Source organism: Eretmochelys imbricata, chromosome 6 (assembly GCF_965152235.1).
Source record: "Eretmochelys imbricata isolate rEreImb1 chromosome 6, rEreImb1.hap1, whole genome shotgun sequence".
In the NCBI taxonomy this organism is placed as follows: domain Eukaryota; kingdom Metazoa; phylum Chordata; order Testudines; family Cheloniidae; genus Eretmochelys; species Eretmochelys imbricata.
This window is the reverse complement of record NC_135577.1, coordinates 131,077,305-131,095,796: the sequence shown is the minus strand read 5'-3', so window position 1 is coordinate 131,095,796 and position 18,492 is coordinate 131,077,305. Positions and strand designations below refer to the sequence as shown.

Sequence of the window (18,492 nt, the reverse complement as noted above, 5' to 3'; positions counted from 1 at the left end):
GGGCAGTAGTTGGCTACGACTAAAGTATCCAGGGTGGATACTTTTTGATGATGTTCAGACTATTCAATGGTTGAAAGAGGAAGATTCCTTCTCTGAATGAGGCATTGGCTATATTGGTCAGGAGTGGCATCACTTGTTCGTGACTCAGAAGCCAGGAAGGGCATGAGTCAGATTCACAGGTCTTGGGTCGGGACTCTTTTAGGGTGTCCAGGACTTCTTGATGAGTGAATGTACTGAACTCTGGGAATACAGATGGGCTGTTGTTTGTTGGATTCAAGCGGAGAGATCCATGCTGTTTGAGAAGGCTTCCCAAATGTGCGTGATCTTTTCAGTGAAATAGGATGATAACTCTTCACAGAGCTGGGTGCTTGGCTCTAATGCAGGCATTGAGGATTGATGAAGTGATTTACCACCACTGATTGCTCCTTGGAGCAGGATTTGGCAGCTTTGGTGGAGGCTGATAGGAAGGTTCTCTTGGCTTGTAAGACAACCTCAGGATAGGCTTTGAGGTATTCGCTACGTTTCATCCTATCTGAATGAATTTTTTTCTGCCATTGATGCTTGAGTTTCCACCCTTCTCTCTTCATCTGGTACAGGCTGTCAGAAAACTAAGGAGCCCTGTATGGGTGATGGGGAAGAAGGGGCTGTTTGGGGACCAGCATGTCAGTGGTCGAGGCCAGTGCAGAATGGTAATGATACCTCATCTTCAGGTGTGTAGCGCTGCCAGAGCGGTCTGGAGTGTCACTCTGGCACCTGGAATCCAGGATGGGGCAACGCTCCAGCATTCTAGCATTTCTTCTCCCCTCTTCCATTGGTTTCCTTTGAGGCTTGCGCTCCTCCCTGAAGCATCGACTGCTTAGTTGCCCTGGAGGAGAGAGTGTGTGGGAGGGATCCAAGGGGTGTAGGCGCTGGGTAGTAGGGCTAGAGGGGGTAGCTTCCATCCTAAGTGCAGCCCGCGTCGTGTGAGCCAGCTCCATCCCTGGTGTGGTGGTGGCAAGTCCATCCCTCCCTGCGCTTTGGCATGGAGCTGGGGCTGGTGCCAGCAAGGGAGGGATGGAAGGAATGAGATAGACAGGGAGGGGAGAAAGTGGGGGCGGTCTGCAGTGGAGGGAGCCAGACACAGCCAGCTGAGGACACCAGCACTGCCCCACAGCTCCTTGTGCTCCCAGCTGTAGCCCCCCAACCTGTCCCTCCCACAGCCCATCCCCTACTACTATAGTATACTACTATAGCCCACCAATCCGTCCCTCCCTCAAATCCCACCATCTCTCCTCAACCACTGTCCTATAGCCCCCCCTATAACTTCCAACTCTCCACCCAGCTCCTGCTTAAACTCATCCAACCCTCTGCTGCTCCGTCCCAAAATAAACATCCAACCTCTCTGATCCCCCCAGTTAAATCCAAACCCTACAAAACCTCCTGCCATAGCCCCCTCTCATCCCTCTTCTCTGCCACACCAACCCCCATCTCCTGAAATAAACCCACACCATCACACAACCCTCAAATAAATACCTGTAAAACATCACCCTGCCAACCCTCCCCACCACTTCTCCCCATCCCCTCGAGCCCCATTCCCCAATAAAACCTTCCCTACTCGCCATCGCCTCCCCTCAGACTCCCTCTTCACCCCTTCTCCTGCTGCTCCACCACCCTTTGCTCCCACCAGTGCCCTTCGGCTGCCGTCAACACCCAAGTCCATCTGCCCAATAGATCAGCCCGTATGCTGCCAGCTGCTGGTTGCCCCAAACACCCCCTTCCTTCTGTTGCTCTAGTCCCTTATGGTTCACCCAGGAACCACCCCCCACGCTGCCCCTCACCCCCTTTGCCCTGGCATCAGCATCCCATATTTATTATGGAGTGTTTTGCAGGGCTGGTGAACCGTTTCCCCGTCCACTCCCCAACCCTTGTAGTCATGGAAGGTCAGATAGCGAGCCCTTCCTCCCCCCACCCCCATCAAAGGAGCCTGCCACAGCAAATCTGCAAGCAGCAAGAGACAACAGGCTGGAGTGGGGAGCCCTTCAACTCCTTGTTCTGTGAGTGGGGTGCTGGTCTTCTATAATAGGCTTTGGAATTTCTTGGACTCCATAAGTCTTCATGGTTGAATTAAGATCATTGGTCTTTCTTGTTACATGGATGCTAGAGGGTCTCTGATCACTGCCTTAACGAGGTGAGGGTCTGTCCAAGACTGTGCCTGTGTTATAATGTCTTCCATCTTGATATCTAGGCTGCAGATCATATCCAGGTTATGAATGGCTGTGAGGGTTGTTGAACCAGAGATGACCTGTGACAGTCTGAGTGTGAGTTAGTGAGGAGATGAGTTTTGGGATTTTTGCATCTGCAGCCTTGCCAATATGAGTATTGAAATCTTCCAGGATGACAAATTAGGGGTATTTCACTGCCATTGCCAACAAGGAGTCATTGAGCTCCATTATCAATCCTTTTGTCTGTGGTGATATTTAAATAAGCATAAAATCTACCTTGGCTTTGGCTCTGGTTTCTATTGGCAAATGAATTCATATGAAGTTTTTACCTGAGGCACCTCACTTGCATTTGATGTTCAAAAGAATATCTAAGTGGGTAACATGATGTATTTTCCTGTGTTACCAATTAGCTAGGACATCTTTCCCAGTGAAGATCAAGGCTTACTCCACCAGAGCTCCAGCAACATCCTCTGCCTACTTCAGAAATATGCTAAGTTTCTGAGATCGGCATGGCGGCAATGTGGAGTAATCCACTGACTTTTGTCAATCATTATGCATTGGACTTAGCTGCCAGGCAAGTTTGAAAGAACAGTGCTACAATCCCTGTTTGCCTGCTGCAGCTGATGTTCCTCATTCCACCACCCAGAAGAGGCACTGCTTGCCAGTTGCCTACAGTGGGATCAGCAATGACATATACTCGAAGAATGAACAGTTCCTAACCCTACAATAACTCTGGTTTTTTGAAGAGGTGTCGTAAGTGCAGATCCCATGATTGGCTCTCCATTCCCACTCCTCTGCAAACACAGGCTGTGAGTTGTGGGGGAACTGAGCAGAGGTCCCTGGGTGCTCTGACCTTTATGCCCTCGTACAGGAGCACGAGGAAGCACAGGGTGCATGCACAGCCCCAACAGACGCTGATTTTGCTTGCATGTGCATTTACAGTTGGATCCACCCTGACATCATCTCGAAGAGCCACAGTTCGGGTAGGGTAAGAAATGGTTCATTTTAAATAACCTACTTTAAAATGCCCAAATGCCTTTGATAGGAAGTTTTTCTATTTAGTGTTTGATGTTTGTATAGCTGAGAAAGTTGACTACCCGTTAACGTCAGGCTATTGTTCCAGCTGGTCTGAATGTTAACCAGATAACAGTAATCCTTTTTTCCCCCCCCAACAGAGAGATTACAGAAGTACGTGAAATTACAAGAAAACCAGTTGCTCGTAATTCACTAGAAAGTGCAGAATATGTTAAGGTCATTACAAGCTTACTGAATGCAAAAGACTTTCGGGACAGAATTAATGGAATTAAACAACTGTTATCAGACACGGAGAAAAATCAAGACCTCGTTGTTGCGAACATTGTGAAGGTAACTGTATATAAAAACATCCTCTTTCAAAGGCCCATTAAGCTTCATCCTGATTCTGTGTAGGAAAAGCCTTGGTAATAAGAATGTACTGCTTCAGAGATTCTCACTACTAAAAACATTGGTCTGGTCTTTTATTATGAAAATCTGACAAACAGGAGAGTCCTAGAGCAAGTGGGGAGTAGGTCAGGCCTTGCTAACGAGGAGATGGCGAGGTCCTAAAATAGTTGGAAACAGATGGGAAAAGAGAGAGGCTTAGAGCTGTGTCTTAGGTAGAGGTTGAAAAAGAAGGGATTGGAAAGACTGGGGAAGGCCAAAGACCTGATTGCAGAATTAATCCTGGAGTATTTTTTCCAATTATTATGGTTTTATTCTTATCTTAATTCCATGTTAAATCTTTGTGTGAGTTAAACAAAAATCTATTGCCCAGTTTGGATTTTCTCTTGTTTTCTTTTTATTACAATTCTGCCACCACTGTGTGAGCCTTTTACCAAATCTTATTTTAGGAAGCCATAGACTGCATCAGTCTAAAGAACTCCTGAGCAGTTTAAGCAATCTTTGCAGTGGCTTACTTATTTCAATTTGGATCAGGGCATAATTGTGCTAGGCATCGTATAAAGGAAGATATGATACCTGCCTGAAGATCTTAACTCTAAAAAGTAAGGAAAACATAAAAGGTAAAAGAGAGACATACAATCAAAATTAGTACCCCCAAAACCCTGTGTTATGTGTGAATTAAGGTTGCTCTGTACAGAGCATAATTTATACAAAATGCAAAAAGCAAGGAAATGAAAAGTTAATGCATCTGATATGCCACACCATTTATTACATCCCCCCAAAGACGCCCACCTCATCACTAGAACAATCACCAAACAAGACACCACTCCACAACCTTAATCTGTCTCAGTAGAGATGTCAGCCACCACCCCTTTCCCCCAAATTCCTCCACATCAGCAACTGCCAGACTTCCCTCAGCTTTCCTCTGTAGTATCTGTTCAGCATAGTTCTGGAAAGTCTCACTCACTCTTGTTTGGGGACTTAAAGGAGAAGAGGTCTATTTCTGTTTTTTTCCAAGAGTTAATTTGTTAGTATCAATGCGGTAGCTGCATCCAGTCTACTTTCTCAGGAATGCCATTTTTTAGGGGGAAAATAGCAGCCTAGAATAGATTAGGTTAAAACCCTAGCAGAATCCCTTTACTTTTAATGGAGTCCTGCATGGATCAGTTCTTGGCCCAATGCTATTCAGTATCCTGATCAATGATCTAGAAGAAAATACAGAACCATTGCTGGTAAAATTTGCAAATGACATAAAAATGGTTAGAATGGTAAATAATGATGGGGTTAGGTCAGTTATACAGATCATTCTGGATTGCTTGGTAAGGTGGGTTCTCGTTGGAATTTATCATTATAGATATTAGTGTCTGGTGGTTTACTATATTACTATCTTAACCATAAATTCCTCTGTTAAATCCAAAGTCTGAATGATATTTTTACAATTGTTCTAAATACATCTAATAGTCTAAATAGTAGGCAACTACTGCATTCAAACTGTAACAAAACATTTATAACATTTGATCAAAATACTTACAAAAGAGCTAAGCCATGGCCAGCTCCAATTTGGTCAAGTATTAGCAGTGAACCCTTCAAGAGCTTATCCTTTTATAGCCATTAACAAATAAGTGAGGTCACTGCTAATGGCTGACTAGCTAAAACCCAGGTTTTGGTGGTTTGGGGTCATTGCTGGTTCAACTCACACAATCTTTCCTTATTATTAACTATTCCTGATAATTTGGGCCTCTTCTTCCTTCTATCTTATCAGTTAACTCTCAGGTCCTATTTTTCAATTAAGCTGCATACTTTCAAGGCTTTCCCACAACTGCACTTTACATGACCTACATAACCACGTTTGTTTTTTTTAAACTAATTTAACCCTTTGTTACTTAAACTACAAAGCACATATATTTTTCTTCATTCCCACAGTTCATTTGTACAATATGCATTTGTACAATATGGATTTTAATACAGCTAGTTGTAAGAATGTAAAGCATCTAGGAACAAAGAATGGGGACTGTATCTTGGAATGCAGTGACTCTGAAAAGGACTTGGGGGGTCAAGGTAGAAAACCAGTTGAACATGAGTTTTCTTTATAACTCCCTACCAAGCTGACAAGCATGACCTTTATCATAGCAGGACCTTTCCCAAGGAAGAATAGGCAGTGCAGATTGTTACTATGATGCTAATCTTGTATTTCCTGTGCATACACAGGTAAACTAGTTGCATTCATTCACATAAGGCAATTAGCCATTCAAACTAACAAGACAGATCACAAGTGGTTTACTGTGTGGAATTACAGGTTTCAAGGAGAGATTAGGACAATAATATTACTATACCACAAGTTCCATCTAAATGCTAATGTCCTCTTCTGATCTTGGAGTCAATAGAATACAGTAATGAAGCATTATAAGTAGGGCTGTCGATTAATCGCAGTTAACTCACGCAATTAACTCAAAAAATTAATCGTAATTAATGGCAGTTTTAATCGCACTGTTAAACAATAGAATACCAATTGAAATTTATTAAATATTTTGGATGTTTTTCTACATTTTCAAATATGTTGATTTCAATTCCAACATAGACTACACAGTGTACGGTGCTCACTTTATATTTTCATTACAAGTATTTGCACTGTAAAAAGATAAACAAAAGAAATAGTATTTTTCAGTTCACCTCATACAATACCATAATGCAATCTCTTTATCTTGAAAGTACAACTTACAAATGTAGATTTTTTTTTCTTACGTAACTGCACTCAAAACCAAAACAATGTAAAACTTTAGAGCCTACAAGTCCAGTCAGTCCTACTTCTTGTTCAGCCAATCACTAAGAAATACGTTTGTTTACATTTATGGGAGATAGTGCTGCCAGCTTCTTATTTACAGTGTCACCTGAAAGTGAGAACAGGCATTCGCATGGCACTCAGCACTGCAAGATATTTACATGCCAGATATGCTAAATATTCGTATGCCCCTTCGTGCTTCGGCCACCATTCCAGAGGACATGCTTCCATGCTGATGATGCTTGTTAAAAAAATGTGTTCATTAAATTTGTGACTGAACTCCTTGGGAGAGAATAGTATGTCTCCTGCTCTGTTTTACCCACTTTCTGCCTATATTTCATGTTATAGCAGTCTTGGATGATGACCCAGCACATGGTGCTCATTTTAAGAACACTTTCACTGCAGATTTCACAAAACGCAAACAAGGTACCAATGTGAGATTTCTAAAGATAGCTACAACACTCGACCCAAGGTTAAGAATCTGAAGTGCCTTCCAAAATCTGAGAGGGATGAGGTGTGGAGCATACTTTCAGAAGTCTTAAAAGAGCAGCACTTTGATGCGGAAACTGCAGAACCCGAACCACCAAAAAAGAAAATCAGCCTTCTGCTGGTGGCATCTGACTCAGATGATGAAAGTGAACATGCATCGGTCTGCACTGCTTTGGATAGTTATCGAGCAGAACCCCTCATTAGCATGGACACGTCCTCTAGAATGGGGCTGAAGCATGAAGGGACATATGAATCTTTAACGCATCTGGCACGTAAATATCTTGTAACGCCTGTCTCTTTCAGGTGACATTGTAAACAAGAAGCAGGCAGCATTATCTCCTGAAAATGTAAACAAACTTGTTTGTCTGAGTGACTGACTGAACAAGAGGTATGACTGAGTGAACTAGTAGGCTCTAAAGTTTTACATTGTTTTATTTTTGAATGTAGTTTTTTTGTACATAATTCTACATTTGTACATTCAACTTTCATCATAAAGAGATTGTATTACAGTACTTGTATGGGGTGAATTGAAAAATAATTTATTAGCCTCTAAGGTGCCACAAGTACTCCTGTTTTTTTTTTTGAAAAATACTATTTATTTTGTTTTTTATAGCACAAATATTTGTAATAAAAAATAAATATAAAGTGAGCACTGTACACTTTGTGTTCTGTGTTGTAATTGAAATTAATATATTTGAAAATGTAGAAAACATCCAAAAATATTTAAATAAATGGTATTCTATTGTTTAAAAGTGCGATTAATCACAATTAATTTTTGTAATCGCTTGACAGCCCTAATTATAAGAGAGGAGCAGGATTTAGCATCTACAGCTAATTAGATCATTGTTAAGCTTCTAACAAGATACAGGTAAACACAGACACATACATTTAGCATCTACCCTTGATTTCTATTACTGCAAATAAATGGGTTAACAATTCTGGTCTAGCACATCTCTTTGAAATCCACATACAAGTAGACTGTCTTGATTACATTTCGGTGCCTCTTGTTAAGTTGTTATGGGTCACCCACAAGTTGGCTGTTCTGTCACAGAGACGCTTTAGCTCAAACAAAAATTGTGCGTTTGATACAGAAATTACTAAGTGAGGTTCTGTGTATGGCCTGTGTTATACAGGAGGTCAGACTAGAACAGTGGCTCTCAACGTTTCCAGACTACTGTACACCTTTCAGGAGTCTGATTTGTCTTGTGTACCCACAAGTTTCACTTAAAAACTACTTGCTTACAAAATCAGCCATAACAATACAAATGCGTCACAGCACACATTACTGAAAAATTGCGTGCTTTCTCATTTTTACCATATAATTATAAAATAAATCAATTGGAATATAAATATTGTACTTACATTTCAGTGTACGGTATAGAAAGCAGTATAAACAAGTACGTGTCTTTATGAAATTTTAGTTTGTATTGACTTTGCTAGTGCTTTTTATGTAGCCTGTTGTAAAATTAAGCAAATGTCTAGATGAGGAAGCCCTTGGCGTACTCCGAGGGGTACACACATCCCTTGTTGAGAACCACTGGACTAGATGATCATAATAGTCTCTTCTGGCCTTAAAAGTCTATAAATAGAAATAGTTATTGTTTCTGTTTTGTCTTTGCTTCAGGAAGGCAAAAACCCCTTTGGCGTACTTATTCTTTATCATTTGTGTTGTGGTAGCACGTAGGGGTTGAAATCATAGATCAAGGCCCCATGGTGTTAACACTGCACAGACATGTCTCTGAAATGCTATGGGAGGGGGATGCTCTATTCTTCTCATGCAAAATCTAGGGATTCAGTCTATTTCAATGGGTAGCCTTGTTTAAAAACAACAGTAGCACAGAAAATACGGCTATCAGATCAAAAGTTACAGAAGGCTAGTTTAACCTTATTGTGTTGTCTGGGAATGACTAGACTACATATGAACTGAGATAAAATTGAACTCTATACAGTATAAAAATATCAAACTCCATTTTACCTTGGTAAAAAGGATATAATCCCAGATGACTGCACATCAAAGTTTTGTTTGGGTAAAATGTACCACTCAAGTTACTCATATAATGTGTGAGAAAACATGAAACTTCTCTAACTCCTGTGATATTTGTATGCTTTTTTCAGATCTTTGACGCTTTCAAGTCTCGCTTACATGACTCCAACAGCAAAGTAAATCAGGTAGCTCTAGAGACAATGTACAAGATGATTCCTTTGCTGAAAGATAACTTATCACCTGTTATCAACATGTTGATTCCAGCCATGGTAGACAACAACCTGAACTCCAAGAATCCAGGGATCTATGCTGCTGCCACAAATGTTATTCAAGCTCTTTGTCAACATTTAGGTAATTAACTGTTGAAGTAGCCAGTCTTTATAAAACTGTTCCTATCAAGCCATTGTATGTGTGTGGTGGGTAGGAGGTTTGAGGCCTTGGCTACACTTGCAAGTTACAGTGCAGTAAAGCCACCCAGAGCGCTGTACCTCACCCCCCATCCACACTGGCAAGGCACGTACAGCGCTGTGTCTCCGCGGCTACAGCGCTGCTGGTACTCCACCTCCGAGAGGATTAACAACTGTTGCGCATTGGCTGAGACGCTCCAGTTCCAGTGTAAACGGGGAATATTGTTAATACACTCTGACCTCCGGAAACTCCCCATAATCCTTTTAATTGAAGCGTCCTCTCTTGTTTTGTTGTGAACTCTGGACACGGAAGTGCCGTTTCAAAGCTCAGTTTCGGAGGGGGGCTGCTTATCAAAAAAAACACACAGCTGCTGTTTGCTTTGAATGAGTGAGAGGCAGGCAGGGGGGCTCCGTTTGGAGTGCTGACAGCTAATGTTTGCTTGAAGGGGGGGGGGTCTGTTTCTGAAAGCTGCTTATCTTATCTATCTATGCCGTTTGCTTTCAGTGAGTGAGAGAGAGAGGCGCGGGAGGGAGCGGGGCCTGTACTTACAGGACAGCAAGCGGACGCATTCTCAGCACCCCAAAAACCCACACTCTCTCTCCCCCCATGCTCCCTGTCACACTCCACCCCCCCCCCATTTGAAAAGCACGTTGCAGCCACTTGAATGCTGGGATAGCTGCCCATAATGCACCGCTCCCAAGGCAGCTGCAAATGTGAACACCACAGTGCGCTGGCAGCTGTCAGTGTGGACAGACTGCAGCGCTTTCCCTACTCAGCGGTACGAAGGTGGGTTTAACTCTCAGCGCTGTACATCTGTAAGTGTAGCCAAGGCCTGACTATATTGATATGCTAAGCATAGATTGACTTTGGTGACTGTTAGGAAGTGTGAAAAAACAGAGGCTATCCATTACCTTTTTCACTTTGCACATTCACATCTCTTAGGCTGTTTGCCCTGATCAATCCTACACAGCACATAAAATGATGCAACAATGTTGCTGTAAGTCAATTTATATAAGTCAGGAAGGGCCCAGTCCTGCAAATTGAGGAACACCTGCTGAGATGGCTGAGTGCCCCTAACTGTAATGGCTTTTATAGCATTTAAAAGTGTTAAGCAACTTTGAGGACTAGGCCAATGGGCAGTAATGTAGATGTTCGTGGCCTTAGCTGCCATGTACATTTCTAACTCTGCAGTAATGTAGTAGTTAGTCCTTACAAGAAATCAGTTCTCTTGTAGCTATTCATAAAAATTCACAAGTTAAAATAATTCTTTGATCTTCAGAATTTATTAAAATAAAACTGCTGAACCAAAGTGACTTAAGGTAGAAAGTTTTTTTTCACTGAACTGAAGATTTTATTTTATAAAGTCGTTTTAACTTGCCTACATACTTTACTGTTGTATAAACGTGATTATTCTGATGGTTTTTAACATTTTTTATTCTTTGAATTTAGATAATTACTTGCTTCTCCAACCATTCTGCACAAAAGCCCAGTTTTTGAATGGAAAAGCAAAACAAGACATGACTGAAAAGCTTGCTGGTAAAGTTACATATTGCTTTGCAAATTCACTTTTACTTGTATTCCATTTTCATTCGCCTAACTCACTTCTTGATGCAAGTGGTTATGTTTGTCACAACAACAAGAGTATCGCATTTGGCACACATGCCCTGCAGCCACAGAAATCATGCGCATGGCTTATGCAGTGATTCTCATGCTGCATGTTCTCTGTCAGAAGAAATAGTATTTTTAAGCCAAAGGAGCAGACACATTAGTTGGTCAGATACTCCTGCAAAGGGGGCCATATAATAACCTAAACGGCAGAGTGGTAGCCGTGTTAGTCTGTATTAGCAAAAACAACGAAGAGTACTTGTGGCACCTTGGAGACTAACAAATTCATTAGGGCATAAGCTTCCGTGGGCTACAACCCACTTCATCAGATGCATGCAGTGGAAAATACAGTAGGAAGATATATATACATAGTACATGAAAAGATGGGGGTTGCCTTACCAATTCTAATGAGACAATTCCATTAAAGTGGGCTATTATCAACATGAGGAAAAATCACTTTTGTAGTGGTAATCAGGGTGGCCCATTTCAAATAGTTGACAAGAAGGTGTGAATAACAGTAGGGGGACGTTAGCATGGGAGAATTAGTTTTTAGTTTTCGTAATGACCCATCCACTCCCAGTCTTTATTCAGGCCTAATTTGATGGTGTCCAGTTAGCAAATTAATTCCAGTTCTGCAGTTTCTCGTTGGAGTCTGTTTTTGAAGTTTTTTTGGTGAAGAATTGCCACTTTTAAGTCTGTTATTGAGTGTCCAGGGAGCTTGAAGTGTTCTCCGACTGCTCCCTTGGCACTCAATAACAGACTTAAAAGTGGCAATTCTTCAACAAAAAAACTTCAAAAACAGACTCCAACGAGAAACTGCAGAATGTAAGGCACTGGGTTGCGGCGGCTCTGGTCAGAACCACCGACGGGCTGTTAAAAGTCCCATCAGTGGTGCTGCCCGGTTAAGACAGGCTAGTCCCTACCTGTTCTGACACCACGCTGTGCCCTGGAAGCAGCCAGCAGCAGGTCTGGCTCCTAGGCAGGGAGGCCACGGGACTCTGTGCACTACCCATGCCCCAAGCACTGGCTCTGCACTCCCATTGGCTGGGAAGAACTACAATTAATGCTCAGGGTGAGTAACTCTCCTTCCTCTCTTGTATCAGGTTTGCAACAGTCTTCTACCCCTTAGCTGCAGAGGGTCTCCACAGTCCTTTCACTAGGGTATGGGAAGAGTCCTTCCACCCCTCATGGCTAGCCCTTTTACCAGCTTCTGACCATAGACCTTTGTAGACTTATTCCCGAGGCCCCTGTCAGGAGAAAACTGCAGCCATGGCTGTTCTTCTTCAGATTTGCCTGCAGAGAGACTGTTCTCTCTTCCAAGTCTTTCTCCCGTTGACACAGTGGTTTGGCTTTTATATCTTACTAGTTTTCACAGCAGGCCTTGCTCTCAGCCTGTTATTGCACAGTCCTTGAAGACGAAAGATATCACACTGCCTCATGCTACAGGAGACCCAGGCCCAGTAACAGGCATAGTGGGCTGCATTTCCTCTGAAAGGGGTCAGCACACTCTGTTACTGGATCTTAATCTAGTAGCATATTATTTTTTTTAAAATAATGTATTAGATAGATGCCCTGGACATGATGATTTAGACAGAATAGACTTGTAAGTGTACCTCACCCTGGAAACAGTTGTCTTGTGTATGGCTGGATTCACATTTCTAGATCTTCTCACTAACATTGTTAAAATATTGTTAGGAAGATAAATGACAATAGCAGTGATAACAGCAACACCCAAGCCAATTGTTACCTAACTAAGATTAATTAATTATGCTCTCCATAATGACCAGATTTTCAACATGGCTGAAAATCAGATTTAAATGTTGCCCCCTCAGTGTTCATATACCAATTGGGCAGATAATGTCTCTTATAGCTTCATTGTGGTGCCACATCACGTTTAATAGTTTAGGAGTATAGTTTCAAATTGGCTGTACATTTCCTATCACCTATAACAAAACACCTAAAGCTTGTACTACAGTTTGAGATTATATTCTTTAATACGAAATGAGAGGGGGAGATGGGTGTTGCATAAGTATAATCATGAATATCTGGCTGAATTATCTTTTGTTATCACTACTCTAAAGGAGGTGGGAGATCATTAGACTAATCCAGCGGTTCTCAAACTGTGGGTCAGGACCCCATTTCAATGGGGTCACCAGGGCTGGCCTCAGACTTGCTAGGGCTTGAGACTGAAGCCAAGGTCTGAGCCCCACCACCCTGGCTGGAAACCAAAGCCTGAGCCCCACTGCTTGGGATCAAAGCTGAAGTCCAAGGACTTCTGCCCTGAATGATGGGGCTCAGACTTTTCATAGAATATCAGGGTTGGAAGGGACCTCAGGAGGTCATCTAGTCCAACCCCCTGCTCAAAGCAGGACCAATCCCCAACTGAATTATCCCAGCCAGGGCTTTGTCAAGCCTGACCTTAAAGACTTCTAAGGAAGGAGATTCTACCACCTCCCTAGGTATCGCATTCCAGTTTTTCACCACCCTCCTAGTGAAAAAGTTTTTCCTAATATCCAACCTAAACTTCTCCCACTGCAACTTGAGACCATTACTCCTCGTTCTGTCATCTGCTACCACTGAGAACAGTCTAGAGCCATCCTCTTTGGAACCCCCTTTCAAGTAGTTGAAAGCAGCTATCAAATCCCCCCTCATTCTTCTCTTCCGCAGACTAAACAATCCCAGTTCCCTCAGCCTCTCCTCAGAAGTCATGTGTTCCAGTCCCCTAATCATTTTTGTTGCCCTCCGCTGGACTCGCTCCAATTTGTCTACATCATTCTTGTAGTGTGGGGCCCAAAACTGGACACAGTACTCCAGATGAGGCCTCACCAATGTCGAATAGAGGGGAAGGATCACGTCCCTCGATCTGCTGGCAGTGCCCCTACTTATACAGCCCAAAATGCCATTGGCCTTCTTGGCAACAAGGGCACACTGTTGACTCATATCCAGCTTCTCGTCCACTATAACCCCTAGGTCCTTTTCTGCCGAACTGCTGCCGAGCCATTTGGTCCCTAGTCTGTAGCGGTGCATGGGATTCTTCCGTCCTAAGTGCAGAACTCTGCACTTGTCCTTGTTGAACCTCATCAGATTTCTTTTGGCCCAATCCTCTAATTGTCTAGGGCCCTCTGTATCCTATCCCTACCCTCCAGCACATCTACCTCTCCTCTCAGTTTAGTGTCATCTGCAAACTTGCTGAGGGTGCAATCCACACCATCCTCCAGATCATTTATAAAGATATTGAACAAAACCGGCCCGAGGACCGACCTTTGGGGCGCTCTACTTGATACTGGCTGCCAACTAGACATGGAGCCATTGATCACTACCTGTTGAGCCCGGCAATCTAGCCAGCTTTCTATCCACCTTATAGTCCATTCATCCAGCCCATACTTCTTTAACTTGCTGGCAAGAATACTGTGGGAGACGGTGTCAAAAGCTTTGCTAAAGTGTCTTTGGCCCCGCTGTCCAGGAGGCTGGGCTTGGACTTTGGCCCCCTTGCTAGGGGTGGTGGAGCTCAGGCTTCAGCCCACCCTCCTGGGGTCATATAGTAATTTTTGTTGTCAGAACTTTGAGACCCCTGCTATTAGCTTAGATGGTCACAGACGCAACCCCATGCTCTGGGTATTCCAAGTCTCTGACTGTGAGAAGCTGGGATTGGATGACAGGGGATGGATCACTTGATAGTTATCTGTTCTGTTCATTCCCGCTGAAGTATCTGGCATTGGCCACTGTCAGAAGACAGAATACTGGGCTAGATGGACCTTTGGTCTGACCCAGTATGGCCTTTCTTATACATTTTACATATGAAGCTGAATTTCCAGCACATTTGTGTATCAGGTTGTGTGTTTTTTTTTCGCCGTGGTGGTGGTGATCTAGTAAAATTAATGGCACTATATAGCTATCCATTCTGGTGACGAGATGAAAATATGCCTGTAATATTTATGCTTTGAAGTTGTTAAATCTTAAGTAGGGAAATTATTTTATTTATGGGTATTTATATTAGAGGGCCTCTGTACTGCCACAGTGTTTTTAGTTCTATCTGTTATGCCCAAGTGTTGCAGAATGTGTGGAACTCTGTCAGGTTTCTCAGAAGAGTGGTGTAAGGGAGTGTGGAAGACTCTGTGATGACGGCCTAGCTAGGGAAGAACGCTTTCTCGTGCAGACAGTTACTATCGGTCAGTGTCGGACATGAGGAACCGGTCAAAACCAGTCCTCAGCCGGTCTTGACTGCCTTGTGTGGCCCCTTGCCAGTAGAGGAGCACAACCCCTTAGTAATTATACATGAGCTAATAATGTTAAGTGTATATTGATGCCTGCTATCCACCCCTTCGTGGGACTCCGTCCCAGGCATTGCTCCGGTGCACTGGGCTCTCTGCCTCCGTGACAGCAACGCTTGGAGTCCCTTACCTTCAATCAAGCCAATAATTCGCCGCTTTTGAGCCTCGCTTTTTTGGAGCACCCCTGCCAGGCCTCCCAGGCCTAGAACAGAACAAGTGGGTTAGAGTGACAGCATCACCTCACTCCTCTGTCTTCTAGCCACAAACTACTCAGAGACCTTCCTCTTGTAAAACGTCTGGTGTGATTTATTGATAGTGTTCTCCCCAGCACCCTTACCAACTTCTGCAGATCTGTATTGATAAAAGCATACACTCCTTAGCTCAGCTCAGTGAGCCAAGACAGGTGGAGAGAAGATATCTTTCTGCTTAGAGATCTCTCTGGGCTCTGAACCTGAAAAACCTGGCAGTCTTTCTTTCTCTTTGAGCGCTTCCTTCCTATGCCTTTTCTACCTCTTTAGTAATGGGCTAATTAGCTGTTGGGGCTCTCCTGGGACCATCCCAATCTATCAATTAGACCCAGCTTTACTGCTGAGGTTTACTTGGGAGTGATTTAATTGGTGACCCACTGATCAGCATGCTGGTACAGCTGCCGTTGTCCAGCGCTCTGTCAGTTATCCTAACACGCACACTGCAATACTGATACATAATGATGAGAAAAGGAAGTTATAACAACCAAACCTCAAAATGTATCCTCCTTTTCTAGGTTTATCTGACATTATTTTTTAATGAATGGTTACAATTATTAACTTCTGCTAGATGGATATAACTTTTAAAAAGCCTCTGAGGGGGAGATGATTGTCAAGCGATACTATTTAAATTGGATTCACAGAGGTCATGGTATTTGCAAAGAAAATACAAATAATATACTACAACATGGTAATTACAGTTGTATTGTGTTCTCTTAATTCTTTCAGATCTTGTTATGGAGCTATACCCACGGAAGCCTCATGCTATAGAGCAGAAAGTTTTAGTTGTCCTATGGCATCTCTTAGGAAACATGACAAACAGTGGCTCGCTACCGGGAGCTGGAGGAAATATTCGGACAGCTACAGCTAAATTATCAAAAGCACTTTTTGCACAAATGGGTCAAAGCCTGTTAATCCAGGCTGCATCTCAGCCACCACACATCAAAAAGAATTTAGAAGAATTTCTTGATATAGCTACCTAAAATAAACGGGGTGTGTGTGTAGCTCAGTCAATACATACACTATATGACAGACTGATACCTGTTTACATGAAGACAAGTGAAACAGTTCTAAAGTTGCTTTTCACAGTGCCTGCACTTTCATGTAGAAAACTAGAATGGCTGCCTTTATTGACAACCTGTAGAGCACCCCACTGTCCTGAGCCAGCACATGTACACCAAATCAGTATAACACTCATGAACTGTCCTCACCAGTGTTGCTTGCAGGCCACATGGAAGTATCTAAGGTCTTTAAAGAGAAGTCAGTCCTGCTCATTTGCACTCTTCTTTAGAAATTACAGCACAGTACCCTGTATGTAATAATAAATATGAAATTTGTAATGAATAATATACTTTTTATTATGTAATCATGTTCTGACATGTTTTCTCACTTAGCCTTACTTACGTAAGTGGAAAAAAATCCTTGAGTGATGTATATGGTACCAAGAACAGGGGTTTCTGTGACATTTGTGAAAAATATGTATTTCTTAAATCAGTCCACTTATGATTGTGCAGTATTAGCTTACTATTGCTCCTGTTACATTGATGTAACATTTGTTCGACAGTTGGGCATAATCAGCTGCACAGATGTAAAATTTTAACAGGTTATAATGAAGCATGATGACAAAAAAAATTTAGGAACTTTTTACAGATTTTGAAATACACATTTGTCTTAAAAAAAAAATTTCCAGGTGGTGAATGTAACTTCCGTAGTTTTGTTTAAAAACACTAAATTTAATCTTTATCTGTCAAATATTTATAAAGGTGTTATCTCTCAGCCCAGGTGTGTAATTCTCAACAACATAGTGCCACGTCTTCAATAGCTTTTTTCAGAGTTCTCCGGCTACAGGTACTGTACTCATTTTAAAAAGAAAAAGGAATGTTATAAAAAATAAATGGATTTATTTCTGTAAAAGTGTGACATGATGATATTTCACTCAAAAACACTCTCCCTTTGTTGGATGCAAAAACAAAATCATTTATGGACAACTAAACATACAACAAAGACTAGTGTTATCTGTAAAGTTCTGGTTTACACTGGGTATCATGAGAGGATGAATGTTACCATGAAGCAAGGTTCTGTTTCATGGGCAAATAGTGCTAAAAAGTTAAGATGGTTAAAAGTGTAAAACTGTATTTTCCGCCTCAAATTGTGAGCTCAAGGAAACCGTACAAATAGTTCTTTTGTGTCCACTTCAGTTACAGATATAGCTGGAGCTAAATTAAGTGTGGAAAATTAGTTGTAGATATTATTTCTGACAGGATTTTCATTCCCCACCTTTAGCTCCTTAGCACAAGCCTCTCAGCTCTTAATGAATGTTTACTTCCAAGGGGAGTGGGAGCAAGGAAGAGTATGAGCCTACTGGCCACACATCATTCACTGCCAGTTGTACATACAGCCATCTGAATGTTCCTTTAACTGCTATTAGTATTTGCATTGTAGCAGTTAGGGTCCCCAGTCACCGATGGGGGCTCATTGTTAGGTACTGTACAGAAACAACAAAAATGATGGGGTCTGAATTAGCTGTTACCACTCGAGAGAGATCTTGGAGTCACTGTGGACAGTTCTGTGAAAACATACACTGAATGTGCAGCGGCAGTCAAAAAAGCAAACAATGTTGGGAATCATTAGGAAAGGGATAAATAAGTCAGAGTATCATAATGACTCTTTATAAATCCCTAGTATGCCTACATCTTGAATACAGCGTGCAGATCTGGTTGCCTCATCTCAAAAGATATATTAAAATTGGAAAAAGGTTCAGAAAAAGGCAACAAAAATTATTAGGGATATGGAACAGCTGCCATATGAGGAGAGATTAATAAGACTGGGACTTTTCATCTAGGAAAAAAAACAACTAAGGGGGAATATGATAGAGGTCTATAAAATCATGACGTGTGGAGAAAGTTAAATAAGGAAGCATTATTTACTCCTTCTCATAACACAGGAACTAGGGGTCACCAGATGAAATAAATAGGCAGCAGGTCTAAAACAAATGAAAGGAAGTATTTCTTCACACAATGCACAGTCAACTTGTGGAACTCGATGCCAAGGTATGCTGTGAAGGCCAAGACTAAACCAGTGTTCAGAAAAG

At 42.2% G+C, this 18,492-nt stretch overlaps 1 protein-coding gene across 1 annotated transcript in view; it reads left to right on the top strand.

The window, feature by feature from the left end:
- The window catches only part of TOGARAM1 (TOG array regulator of axonemal microtubules 1), an 84,144-nt gene extending 66,842 nt beyond the window's left edge, over positions 1–17,302 (top strand). The window contains exons 19-22 of the mRNA XM_077819722.1: positions 3,377–3,566; positions 9,004–9,223; positions 10,730–10,816; positions 16,131–17,302. Coding sequence (XP_077675848.1) covers positions 3,377–3,566; positions 9,004–9,223; positions 10,730–10,816; positions 16,131–16,384 — 751 coding nt within the window. The 3' untranslated portion in view covers positions 16,385–17,302. The remainder of the gene's footprint in view (positions 1–3,376; positions 3,567–9,003; positions 9,224–10,729; positions 10,817–16,130) is intronic.
- Positions 17,303–18,492: the final 1,190 nt, after the last annotated feature.